This window comes from Abrus precatorius, unplaced genomic scaffold (assembly GCF_003935025.1).
Source record: "Abrus precatorius isolate BTA unplaced genomic scaffold, Abrus_2018 Scaffold3, whole genome shotgun sequence".
Taxonomy (NCBI): Eukaryota; Viridiplantae; Streptophyta; class Magnoliopsida; order Fabales; family Fabaceae; genus Abrus; species Abrus precatorius.
In genome coordinates this window covers 30,354,482-30,368,314 of record NW_020874373.1, presented here as the reverse complement: position 1 = coordinate 30,368,314, position 13,833 = coordinate 30,354,482, and the positions used below count along the sequence as shown (strand labels likewise).

The 13,833-nt window shown below is 29.3% G+C and overlaps 1 protein-coding gene across 1 annotated transcript; it reads right to left on the bottom strand.

Moving 5' to 3' along the window:
- Positions 1-7,330: 7,330 nt before the first annotated feature.
- Positions 7,331-8,458, bottom strand: LOC113863721 (transcription repressor OFP1-like). The gene is made up of 2 exons (XM_027497398.1): positions 7,994-8,458; positions 7,331-7,945 (listed from the first exon to the last, which is right to left on the bottom strand). Exons 1-2 carry the CDS (start codon positions 8,456-8,458, stop codon positions 7,331-7,333), a joined length of 1,080 nt encoding a protein of 359 aa, XP_027353199.1.
- Positions 8,459-13,833: the final 5,375 nt, after the last annotated feature.

The following is a 13,833-nucleotide window of genomic DNA, read 5'->3' as shown; positions in this document are numbered from 1 at the left end:
TTTTTTATTTTAAATAAATTTTTAATGTTTAATAGTACATATTTACGTAGAGATTGAAGGCCTAGGAGGGTCAACTGAAGTTTTATTTAGTAAAATTAGTTAAAAGTTTATAATTCATATTTATTTAATAGTTTAACGGAAATCTTATAATTTATAACTAATGATTGAATTAAAGTTGTTTAATAAAGGTTGATTGAGATTAAAAAGGAACGATAGAGATTATTTTGTATGATTATATTTTATTAAAAAAAATAGAAATAGAAAAAATCAATAACTAATTTTTAATGAACTAAATACGACTTGAAATAGCTTTTTATAAACTACTTTATTAATCTTAATCTTTAAAATTGAATTCAAATGTCTAAAAATAATAAATTTTTATCAAAAATATTTTTCTTATCTCTATTATAATAAATATTTTATTTTAATAAAAATGTATATTACGGAATACACAGTTACTCTTATAATTTTATATACTCCACGGCATAATATGACGACCACCATTAAGATTCCCAAGATTTTTGCTCCCCTGCACGTGCACTCAATTAGCCATGTATTTTTTTTTTTTCCGTTTTTCATTGTAGATTTTTTAATATATTCCCAGAGTCATAGGTTAAGAAGTATTATATATTTGTTTAAATATTTGAAATTACTATAACAAATATGAATTAAATATTTGTATAATTTTGAGATAATAAATATTTTTATTTTTAAATTTCTTAACATGTATCCTTACACACGTTAAATATATATATATTTTTTACATTGGGAAGCAACTATTGCACAAAATTAATTATCTGTTACTTTATTTAAGGGAAAGATCTCCAATTTCCTTCTCAGCATTTATATTTGTTTGTGTTTTGCCTCCATGATCGATGTATTAAGGGATGGATTTCAAACCTATGAAAATGATGTATTGACACGCGAGAGAGGCTTAAAAATTGGCCTTTGAGAAACTGAAGGTTGCATTTTTCCTGCATATATCATATATAAAATACCCATTGGAAATATGCTAAATATGTTTGAGGCAAAGAAAAGGTGAAAGATGGAAAATAAAAAACATAAAGAAAAAAATCTAATTTTTGTCTTGATGCTATGTATAAGATATATGTGGCTGGCGAAACCCTGGAAATGTGAAGCGTGCAACAAAATGATAGCGGGAAAGCAGCTGCTACACACATGCAGGAGTTTGGTAGTGGCATGTTCGACAATAATTGAAAACATTAATATTTTATAGGTTAGTAGATATAGCTATGAAGAACCTATGCCCTAGCTACATGCATATGCATGGATGTGTCTGTTTCCTTTTCTATTCTTCTTTTCTTTTTATGGTTTTTTTTCCCTTGTGAATGCCGTCTAGATTTGATAGCTTTTTGGGGTGGTTCATTTTCACCGTTACAGTAACAAAACTCTGAAACAGGACTCCAATAGCTACGTGACAATATACCCTTAGCGAAATTTAAGCAAAACCCAGAATCTTGCAGATTTTTCATGATATAGTGTGTTACTCTATACGTAGGTGTTATGTTGGATCTGACTTTGCTCTGTTTATTGTCCTTTGACGTATGAAGTATGAATTTTCTTTGGGGATCATATGTGTCTACCAAATCACTATTTTCCTCACCTGAACACAGTAACACGACCAAACATTAATCCTCGTCACTGTTTCATTACGAGATGCAACATTTCTACCTTTTTTTTTTTTTAATTATTTGGTTGAATTTTGAAAAGGGTCCCTCCAAAAAAGGCGATGCCTAGGGTTTAATTTTGAAGGAGACACTGTAAGTCATACATTCTTAAAAAAGATATAGGTAGTAAACTAGTTAAGGAATTAAAAATTACGCTGAAGATGTTTATTAGAAATTATGATGAGATTGCATTTATAATATTTTAAATAATTTTTTTAATTTCTTAGTCAATATTGTAGAAATATTAGTTATTATTTTAAAAAATAATATTTAAACATTTTCAACTTCATAATAAATATTGATTTTATTTGCATTCATGTGACACAATTAACAACAAAAATATTTATTAAAATCAGTTCTCAGATTTAAGTTTAAATAAATAATAATAATAATTTTTTATTTAAAATATTGAATACATTTTCAATATAATGAATATTTCTAATATAAATTTATTATTTTCAAATATTTAAACTCAAATTTTTAATTTAAATTTAACAAAATCGTTAAAAACAATGCTCTCTCTTAATTGTATTTCTTCAACATATTGCTTTTTAATTAAGAGAATATAAAGAGAAAGAAACATGAAACGGAGACCAGTGATATATAGGCTTGTGTGCATTTCTGTTGGGAGGGAGAAGCACAAATTAATTTCCACTAACACAATTTTAACATGATCACCTACTTATTATTTACAACTAAGGAAGAAAACATAAAATTTAAACCTGAACTTGATAAGTTAAAATTGGCAATTCTAATTAGATATTTGAACAAGTTTATAAATTGAAATTTTCTACCTTAATCAACCACCACATCGATCGTTAATGAGCAAAAAAATTACATTTACTTGCATTCTTGATTCTAGTAGGCTATACATACTGTGTAGGATAGGATTGGCATAAGAAGAAAGCACCGTGGGGGACCAGTGCGTACAATAAGAAGGAATATATATATATATATATATATATATATATATATATATATATATATATATATAAAAGGTACGTCAAATCCCAGTGCTTTTGTCTTTATCTGTTTGATAACTTGTTATTTTGTGATTATTTGCATGTATATTTGATTTTTTTAACGAGAATATGAATACTATATATGTTAAAGAATTAAAAATAAAATTTTTATTAATAATTATATCATGTAATATTATCAAAACATAAAATTTGATAATACTTTAATAAAATATTTAAATATATTTGAACAGTCGAATGCAATCGCGAGAAGTTCAATAATGTCAAATGGTCTCTATCCTTACCCTATAAACCTAGTTTGATATAGGTCATGGGTGCATTTCCCTAGATAGGGTTGTTGCTATGCTTGAACAATCTGTCTTTTGTTGACCCAACACTGAAATTTCATTGTGTGAAAGAAAAGAGGACAAAATAATAAAGGATATGAATCATTTCCACCGTTGAATGTGAACATATATACCAGATGTATTTATTTCACTCGATTTATTCATATATTTGCAGGAATATTATCCCTATGAGTTTATTTTCTTGTAAAAACCCATACCTCGTAATGTCTACTATTATATGTTAGAAGGCTAGATACAATAATGTAAAAACCCACATATGTGCTATAGCTACGTCCTGCTTGCTTGAACAAAGGGTACGTGATACGTCATTCTCCCTACTCTACACCACATAACACCTTGAAACTTCAATTCACTACTTTGAAATGGAATTAGACCATGATAATAAATGAGAGCTGTCATGCCTTGTGTTTCTTCACAAAGCTGAGGGGAACATGTATGTATTGTCACCTCTAATAATATTGTCTTTTCTTGTCCCTACTTCGTCTTTTCATCAATATATAAATATTTATATTAGAGGATTTTATTTCCCATTAAAGAGATTATGAATGCCTCTATGTTGCTTCCGTGTACTTTTATCTTTACAATGATTAAGGTTTTGTCGAGGTAAATAATTTATGTTTTTTAAAATTTTGAGAGGTGTTATCATTTAATTTATAAAAGAAGTTTTATTTATTTTTTATAATATATTTTTAAAACTTTTTATAAAAAGTTTACTCAAACTGAGGTTAAGTGAGAATGACTAGTCTATATGTGCATGAGATAAAGTTGTCTATTGTATAATCATAGATATATGGCATGTAAAAACACTAGGTTTTTTTTTTAATTAAGTACTGTAAATTATTAAAGAAAGTATATTGAATAAATTTTTATTTTTTTAGAAAAATTTTCATGTGTCCATAACCACGTACATAATAGCCACACATTGATTTTAAATTTAGATTTACATTTTCAAAATAAATTATTGTAGTAATCATAAATAAAAAGTTGAATATGTGTGTCAATCCCATTAATTTCAAATGTGTTTTAAATTTTACTATATGCGTGGAAATTTAATTTTTATGGAAAAATAATTATAAAACAACGTTGGTGGGATAGAATCTTTAAAGGGGTAGGAGAATAAGAATCATGAGAAAAAATTGTGCACAAATGCCATCACATGACCAGCACTTTCCTTAATCAATTCACATCCACCAATATTAAAACTTGGTCACAACCAAATTTCCTTTAACATAGAATAAAAGACTCTTGAATATGGCTTTCAGTCCTCAAATTCAAGTTGTGATAAATAATATTACAAATGATAATCATGTTTCTAACTCGTGTGTACCGATGTTAAACACAAATGAATTTACGAGTGTATTAAGATAATGGAGCAAAAATTAATTGTGTTTTATGTATAGAAATGCCCCTATAGACACAAAATAAAGTATCATATTGATCCAGTTAATATATTCTATGAAGCAATTTGTCTTCCTGGTGTGTATATTTATATAATTAATATTATTTGATGTCATTCATGTAGAAATATATTTTCGGATTCACATATTTATAACAACCTGTGTGAAGCATTATAATATTTTAATTGAATCAAGATAGTTCTTTAATTTGAATGAATTATCAATGCAACTTTTCCTTTGTAAAAAATTAAAACAAGAAAAATCTTTAATTTAAACGAAACAACACAATTATTTAAGTAAATGAATATAACTTTTCATTTTAAACGAAGCAAAATAATTTATCATGTCTTGAAAATAACACCCAAATATGTCCATATACAATTTACCAATGTATTTGGATATATGCTTATAATGTTTATGTACACCAAAAGAAAAGAACTATTCAATAATAAAAGGTTAAGCATTGAGATTGTCTTCCTTGGTACAACTTTTATTTAATAGCAGTAGATAACTATTTTAAAACTACTGGTCAGCTATTTTTAAAATCAAATAATACATGACAATATTTTGTGACTACAATATTCTCTCTTGTCAGCAAAAGTTTGAGATCTTAAAATATTTAGTAGAGCCGCTTCCATGGCTCCCTTAATTTGTCTCGATCTGTAACCATATGCTTAATGAAATTAATCAAAATAAGAGGGTCAAAGTAAATACAAGAATAATAGTGTTTAGAGAGCATATTTCCAAGACTTTTTACAGTGCCAGGTGAGATCTTAAAGCCCCGTCGGTAGTTGATACTACAGAATGACAGGAATTTTTCAGAAAAATAAATAAATTTTATTAAAAATTTATCTTTTGATTGTGATACTTTGGTCTGTTTGTCAAGCTAGATCCTCCTTTGTCGTAGAAAGAGACAACATTATCTATTGGGGCTTTTCTTTCAAGTGTGAGATTAGACCTTTATGCACCTATAAAATAGGTATGTTAAGTGGGATATAGGGATAGCTGAAGCAAAATTTTACAAAAATGTTCAACCAAGATGAAAAGGAAAAGAAATTAATTAGAACACCTTATGCTTTGGATTTAGTTTTATCTATCATGAATATAAATCTTTTAGTACGACACTATTCATAATCCTTTAGTATGTATGTTTTTCATAGTATTTAAGATGCACACTTGAACCATGTGTTAATTAAGAAGAAGGTATTACTCCTGGTTAAATTATTTTTAAAAGATAATAAATGTTTTACAGTTTATGATATTAAATATTTTGTAATAATTTTTATTTTAATTTCTTAATCAGTTCGTCACTACAAGGAAAAGGAAAAACTCATTAAACATTAATGCATAATGATTAAATTAAACTTCTATGCTTTATTTTATAATTTAACTTAAAAAGAAAAAGAAAAAATCGTTAGCAAAATGGTTTACTTATAGCACACTGTGTGAAACTATTCATATATGCCTAGGGCACACGACAAGGTGCTCACCAGATGAGCCTATGTCTCTGGTTAAAGCCTTGAACCACTTTTGTGAAATGACAAAAAAAAAAAAAACTTTTGTGATAAACGAAGTAGCTTTAGCTTTTGAAAATCAACCTTTCACCTTTAGACATGCTTCATGGAATTAAAGACCTTTTTTTCCCTCCTTTCCTCCACAGTTCATAGGGTTTAAAGCAAATGGGTCACTGTAGCAATTTAAATCTCAAGTTATGATTAGGAGGGTAAAAAAATCTTACATTTAAAAAGCATTGGACATTGAAAACGTTTTTCTTTTAAGCGTTGCAGAGAGGAGTGATATTAAGCAATTTACATATTATTTTTTTATTAAGAGAAACATGTATTGTAATACACTCTTTAAATTTTGTTTCTATAACATGGTGCTGAAAAAATATGTAAAAAAATGTGCCATAATTTTTCTTGTGACTATATAGCTTTCTCTTCAGTTGCTACGTGTTGTTGAGGTGGAGAACTGGCGTGCATGATCTTAAAAGCTGCATGTTCTGGCTATGAAAGAAGCCCTTTAAATTTTTGGATGAAAGACGTGAAATCAAGAGCTTGTACTTAAAAGGGCAATTTCTTTTGGAGTAAAAAACAAAGACATAATAAAAAAAGCCAAAGTTAAATGGAAGAAGTTGTCAGTTCTCGCAACTGGTTCTGTCCCTTACAATGTGAACAATTTATACAATTTTGTGGCAGTTATGTCTTGTTCCAAAACCACTTTGGGTCCATTAGGGTACTAAAACTCAGAAACAAATTTTGTTCTCCGAGTTTTCTTAAGGAACAGGACATAAAGCTAACAATGCAATGCCCCTATTGTGGCAAGCTTTTTGGCCTTTCTAAACAAACAGGAAATGGTTCGAATGGAGCTTGTGTGTAAAATCCATTTTACACGTTTGCAAGCGAATGACACACTGTTTTTAGAGTCATACAATCCCAACTCTCTAGCTCATAAATTCACTGAATTCCCTACTTCACAAAAATTCCTCTACCCCATTTTATTTTTCTAGTTATCAAAGCCAAAACCAAGTAAATTTCTTTCTATAGAACTTCAATTCTATCACAAAACCTTTGACATGCATGGTGCGTGCAATTGCTGCTCTTGATTTCTATATTCTTTTTTGCTTTTCCATTTGAAAATATTATGGAAACACTTTCAAGACTGTCACAATGTTAAAAATATTTTTTTTATATATATAAAAGGCGTAATATAATACGTACTTTAACAAAAATTTTAATATTTTTTATTTATTAATTCTTTAAGTAGAGTCCCATTAAAACTTATTAGCGAGATCTTAAACTTAAATGCTTAACCAAGATGTTGATATTACTTACATGTGGACAAGAAATTGTGTGAGAAAAAACAGAAACTTGATAACTTCATTAAGAATTGTCTCAATTGGTTACTTACTTCTTCTACTAGTTATCAGTTAAATCAAACCATATTTGCTTGAACACTTTGATAATGAGGTCATGATACTCATCTGAATTAAGAGAAAGGTAGCAAGCAAGAAGGTCTTCCAAATCCTTTGATGTTCTTATGTTGTTCTGAACAATCATCTCCACCATTGATTCCCTGAAATCTCTCTGAGGATTGAGTGATGACTTCACAATTGCAAAGCTATCTGAGAGGCTTCTCCGGGAGCCGGAGCTGGCGGCCGACGACACGCTTCTCCGGCCGTGTGTGTGAGTTCTCCGGCCGGCAAGTTTTGGCGAATTCAGCCGAAGCCTGACGCCGGGAGAACTCACAGAAAGTCTCCTAGCAGGGGAGTTCCTCTGTTCCTTCATTGGGGCAGTGTCTTCTTTCACAATTTTAACCTTCAGAGTACCTTGCAGGTTTGGTTCTTCATGTGAAGCAATTCTGCTTCTGGGTTTGGTTTCTCTCTTCTTTGCATCACTAAGCAAGTCATTGAATTTTGCTGGCTTGGTTACAATTGGTGGAAGCACAAGGTTTGAAAAGGGATCACATTCATACCCTTCTAGCTTATCGTCGTTTCTGGCTATGGAATTGTTGTCTACATCAATGATGATGTCCTTTGTGTTGGAGTGTACCCTGCAGCCACAAGTGTTGGACCAAGGAACATTTTCATCAAATGATTCAGTAGGAAGAACACGGTCTGTTCTGAATTCTGGGTCAGGGTACTCTGACTCAGCAGAGCTATTATCAATTGGTGATGATGAGGAGTTCTCAGTGACAACAAGCTTTGGTGAAGAAGTCCTTGCAGTCGTTCTTCTCTTGATTCTTTGTTTGGATGATTTTCTGGGTGGTTCAGGGAAATTGGAGTTTTTTATGTCATTTTGGTTATTTGCTGGCGAAGTGTAGATTCTATCATTTGGGTTAAGTTCCCTTGTAAAGTAGTAAGATTTTCTGGGATTGCATTGGTGGGGTTGTTTTGGTTTTGATGATTGTGTGGTTGAGGTCTGTGAAGGTTGCTTTTTCTTCCTGGACTGAGTTGGGTTTTGCTTTCTTGCTCTTCCGATGTCCTTGAGTTTGTAAAACCAAGAATTGGGTATCATATCTGATAATTTGAACCTGTAATTACCCATTTCCTCTGTGTCTATGTCTCTCTCCTTTTCTCTTTTGTGTTTGTGAAGGAGCTGTGTGCTTTCTTTTCTAGTTCTTTCTGTGTTGAATGAGGGATGATACTTCAAGTATTTCCATCAGTTACTTTGGTTTGGCACTCATGGTAATGTGAGATAAATACAAGAAAAATTAGGCTTTTGGAATTGGAGGAAGTAGGGATGGGGTCCACAAGAGAAGAAAAAGGTTGGCAAAAAAGAAAACTAGTGGGGCTGAAGGGTGATTGGTGAATGACTATTTACCTAATCCTAAAAAAATAATGATTTACTACCACCAAGTTCTAAATTAATTGATATAAGGTTGTTTGAATTTAATGAATAGTTTCGACTCTAACTTCTAAGAATACAGTGAAATAGTATTATCACTCATTTTAGTAAAATTGTCTCTCATAAAAGATACAAGATACAAGTAGCTTAGTAAAAAAACTAACGAGTTAGTATTCTTTTACTACTGAAGGATGACAAAAGGTGGTTTTAAACACCCTTCTAGTATGTGAATGATTCCCAAGTGGATTACAAGCTAACAAGTAACTTGATTGGAAAATAACAACTAGCCCACAATTGTGTGTGGCCCATGCAATATTTGCAGTGTTTTAGCTGCCAGTGTTTGAGACCTGAGTGCAGGCTCTAACACTAACAGAGTAAAAAATGAGGCAGAGCAATCGGTTATGTTCTGAGATGTAAAGTAAAAAGCACTATACTTTTTGTAAGTGGGAACAAGAGATGCTACTTTGCAGAAAGTCCATTGGCTCATTGCACTCAGCAAGCTATGCGGTTTTGGTTAAAAAATTGTTCTGACGAGAAAGGGAAAAGAAACACACAGAGATAACCGTGTTGAAAAGAATGTATGATAGAGGGAGAGAAAAGAGAGAAGCTTTTGGAATTGGAAGCTTGTAGCGTGGGTCAGGATTACATGCATCCAATATAGAAAAATCTCAGTGGCCCATCTAATAGATAGATTGTGCAATTTTGTATTGCTCTACTTTTTTGTTATATTCTTTCTTATCATTGTTTCTCTTTCATCCTTATGGAAACTAGAACATGGGTTTTGTTATATAGTCAATAGTCTTAGTTCGGCCCTCTAAGTGTATCCATCATTTTCAAGGCAAAATATTGACGTACCATATCTCTTAAGGTAAGAAAAAGAATCAAATTTCAACCAAAGAAAATACCATGCATTCCCTTATTGCATATACTAAATAAATAAATTAAAATGGGTTGCTACTTGCTACCTCACCCGGTGTGACCAAGACCAGAATTTGAAATTGATACACCTTGAACAAATAAATGTATAGAGCCTTGAATGATGGTGGTACATACTGATACTGTTGTGTACATAAATCATGCCAGAGAAATTAATGTTGGTTACTAATGTTGTAAAATTGCATTGGGAACATAATTTGTACAATCATTGCAGCATAAAATATAATGGCAGCATGTTATGGATGAGGTACATCATCCTTTCTTTCTTCCCAAAAGCATATGCAGAGAAGATGAGGCTTTGTTGCTTTGCCTTAGGCTTTGGGAGTAATGTTGAACCTGGTCAACTGGTCCCCCTCCTTAATCCGTGCAAAGGTACATTATCGAAGGCCACCCTAACGGTCTGGGTTGTGTGTCTAAATTGGAATCAATATTCAAGTACCTACTTATTAAATTAGAGAAAAAAAAATTATTTTTCTTTTATTCATTTTGTTAACATCAAATTTGTAAAATTTGTTTTAAGTATATCTAGATTAAGTACTTTTTCATCAATAAGTATTTATTCTATTAAAATATTAAAGTATAATAATTTTTTATTTTAAACAAAAACTTACTATTTTTTTATACTTCAAATCAATTCTAAGAGGTGATAGGGGTAGGGGACCAAAGATAGTTTCTGTCATGAGTGAAATATATTAAGATTTTTTGTATTTTTATGAAGGACAGCATGAATCTCGTGCTATTCTTGTCACTCTTGTTTGCTACCTCTTTTTTTGTATTATACAGCATGCTCCCAATGCAATGTCAGGCTATGCATAATTTCATAATAATGATACTTGATTGACAAGAAGGGTATGTTATTTTATTTTTATAAAAGTGCTGCACATGTAAGGGTTTGGACTTGGATATGAATGGGGGTGGGGAAACAGATCCTCCTATTGGGCCATTGTGATCACTCTTACACATTGTAATTGAAGGCCCAAAACAGTTTTCAGATCATGAATTATTGTGCCCTGAAGAGTAGCTTGGTGAGGTCAGATATCAACTACACGGTGAGAGAAAAGAACAAGACATAAATGATAGGAAGAAATGGTAGTAACACAATTTTTTAATATATTTTATTATTAATTAAAATTTATTAAAAACTATAAAAATTTTATGAATTTTATTCTTTCTTTCATATTTTTTTAATTCTTAATAAAGTTTAATTAACAATAAAAAATGTCTTAAAAAAAGTGTTAGGGAGTATATTATTAATATTTTTGAATGGTAGGTAAATAAATTATGATGAATTAAGCCCCTAATTGATCTACAAATTTTCATCTCTTGACATTGGGACTACACAGGAGAGAAAGGGCAATGTGAGTTCATAGTTTTGAGTTGAAAATGCAAAAAAATAAAAAATAAAATGTGATATCAAGAATCTTATCTCACTTCATATCACCTTCTTTTTTCCTCTCTCAGTTATTATATTTGCATCTGCTTTTTTCTAATAGTATTTATATGTAAATATCAAAGGAACTAAGCTGTTGAACAAATATCGGTTCGATCATCCTATCCATATAAAAGTTAAAGCTAAAACATATATACAGTATCACGTTAACAGTTCAATTACTCAGCCGGCTTATATCAACATTCTAATTAATTCATGAAGCATATTATATGACTATTTGCTTATAGATCAATCTTAAACTCTGTTTGGCAATAACTTTTTATTAATTATTTTCACTTCTAAATGTCAAAATTTCTCTTATTATGTATGTATATATTTTTTAAGAATTTCAAGGTTATTTAAATTTACATATTCACTTTTTAAGACTTTTTTTTTTCATTTATGATACATAAACGAGGTAACAAAACAGTTTTTTTGAATACTTGCTGCTGACTATGTTAAATTTATATAACTTTTATGAATTTTATATAATGAGTAGGCTAATTTATATTATTTGTCATGAGGAAAAACCTATTTTGTCATGGGGATTGAATTCATCTGTCTTTATTTTTTAGTTTTCATTCCTATTTCCTTGATTTCAAAATAATAAATAGTTTTAAAAAAATTATTATATATATATATATATATATATATAAAAGAGATCTTTTCACACTAGTGTAAGTTTAAAAACTCTTACACTCGATCTTAAGTTTAAAATTTATTATTTCACTAATCGTTAGATATAAGTTAAATGAAAAATTTAGATTAAATATAAAAAATTTTAAATTTATATTAGTATGAGAAAATTATATATATATATATATATATATATATATATATATATTATTTTCTCTGAGAAAAATAGTTATTTAAAGTTGTTGTGCAAGAATTTAAAAAATGTCATGCTACCTCAATGTTCGTTAAGGGTGACTTTTGCCATGCATATAAGGAGTGAGAATAAAATTCTCTCCTTCACACGCATGGCTTTTGATCGCACTTTGAAAGATTCATCACGGTTACTTCACGTAAAAAATCAATACAAGAAGATTTGTTTTTCTATGAAAATGGATCTTTTCATATTGAATTATTACATGATTATGCTATCTTATTTTCTTTTCATAAATGTCATGAAATAATAACAAGAATTTATTTATTTAATGTCTATAAAGGAAATATATATTTTAAGTTTTCACATAATTTCACTTGAAAATTTAATACGAAAGAATTTATTCCAGTAGTTATTGTTATGCATGTCATGCTTTGAGATTACATTGTTAATGAATTCTGATATTTGTTAGAAGAATTATGCATGTTGTAAATATTTTTAATAATTTAATTAAGATATGTTTTGAAGTTGGATTTTGGAAGGAAAAAAATAGAAGAAAAATATTTAATTCTTAAATTTAAAAAATTTATAATATTTATAAAATAAAATAAAATATAAGCACATTAAATCTATATTAATTTATCATTTTATGATTTTTATTTTAAAAAATTATAAAATTAGAAAATATTGATTAAAAATATATCATTTCTTTCTTTCTCTTGTAAAATTTAACTCTCAAATATACTCCATTCTCAAAACTTGCAGAAGATAACAGTATATTTTAAAGATTTTCTCTCTATCGTCAATGCAATGTTAAGGAAGCCAAACTGATCCTTCTTTGCAAAATTTTGAATTACAAAATCAAAGACTATAATAAAAGCTTTTTAAACTCCCCACTGTTCATACAATCTTAAAAGTTAATTTGAGAGTTTAGTTATCAAAGAATAGTTCAAGAAATAACCATGTCAACCCCAGTTCGCATTTTCAATCTCCAACAAGACAACAATTAACATAAAATAACTCAACAAATAGCAACTGTTTCCACACCAATCCCTCCATTGTCTCATATGAAGCACAAAAAACGAAGCAAAAATAATAAAACTTAAAATATCAATTCTTAAGCTACAATAGATTTTACCTTTCCACTAATCCTCTGACTTATTACCTTTTTAACCTATTTTCAAACATAAACCTAGAATTACATCTTATATATTTGCACAATCAAAACCGTTCTCCATTAACCAAGACATGGGCCAAGTCATGTGATCAATTTAATGATGGGGATATTAAATTCATTTCATCCATTCGTAATTTTATATTATTATTTATGATATGAATTATATATTTTTTATGATTGTGATCTTAATGTTACTGTAGGGGATATTCTTCCTTAACGATGACTTATAGTTGTAAGCCAAAATCTACCTCCTCAAAATGTATGTTAAATTAGAACAGTGTTACACAAATTTTGAATGAGAATATCATGTTGAAAAAATAAGAATATATATATGAGATAGAACCTTCTCATACTTCTTATACTTCTCTTTATACGTCTCAAATAATAAGAAATTATCTAATAAACTAATAATCTAAATAAAAATCAGAAACATTAAAAGTATCTTAACCTGTAAGTTGTCTTCTTTACTTTTCTTCTTATATCTAAATGGTTATTTTACAATGATTTTTTTACCGAGTACATCGCGAATAAATACACTATATATAACTGAAAAATATTGTTCGTAACGTAACAAAATTGTAATAGACTAAAAATAGAGCTTAACGTTAACAATAAATTAAAAGAACAGTAATACAATGTATGAGAGAGATCAGATGAGATGAGCCTAGAACTTATAGAGTCACCTATTACACTTATTTATGTTCTAA

What these genes read in the sequence shown, in the direction of transcription:
- LOC113863721 (XM_027497398.1), bottom strand. Translation starts at nt 8,458, where the DNA reads ATGGGTAATTACAGGTTCAAATTATCAGATATGATACCCAATTCTTGG. An exon ending in CTGAATCATTTGATGAAAAT is followed by an intron (nt 7,946 to 7,993) that starts GTTCCTTGGTCC and finishes TCCAACACAAAG; the next exon opens with GACATCATCATTGATGTAGA.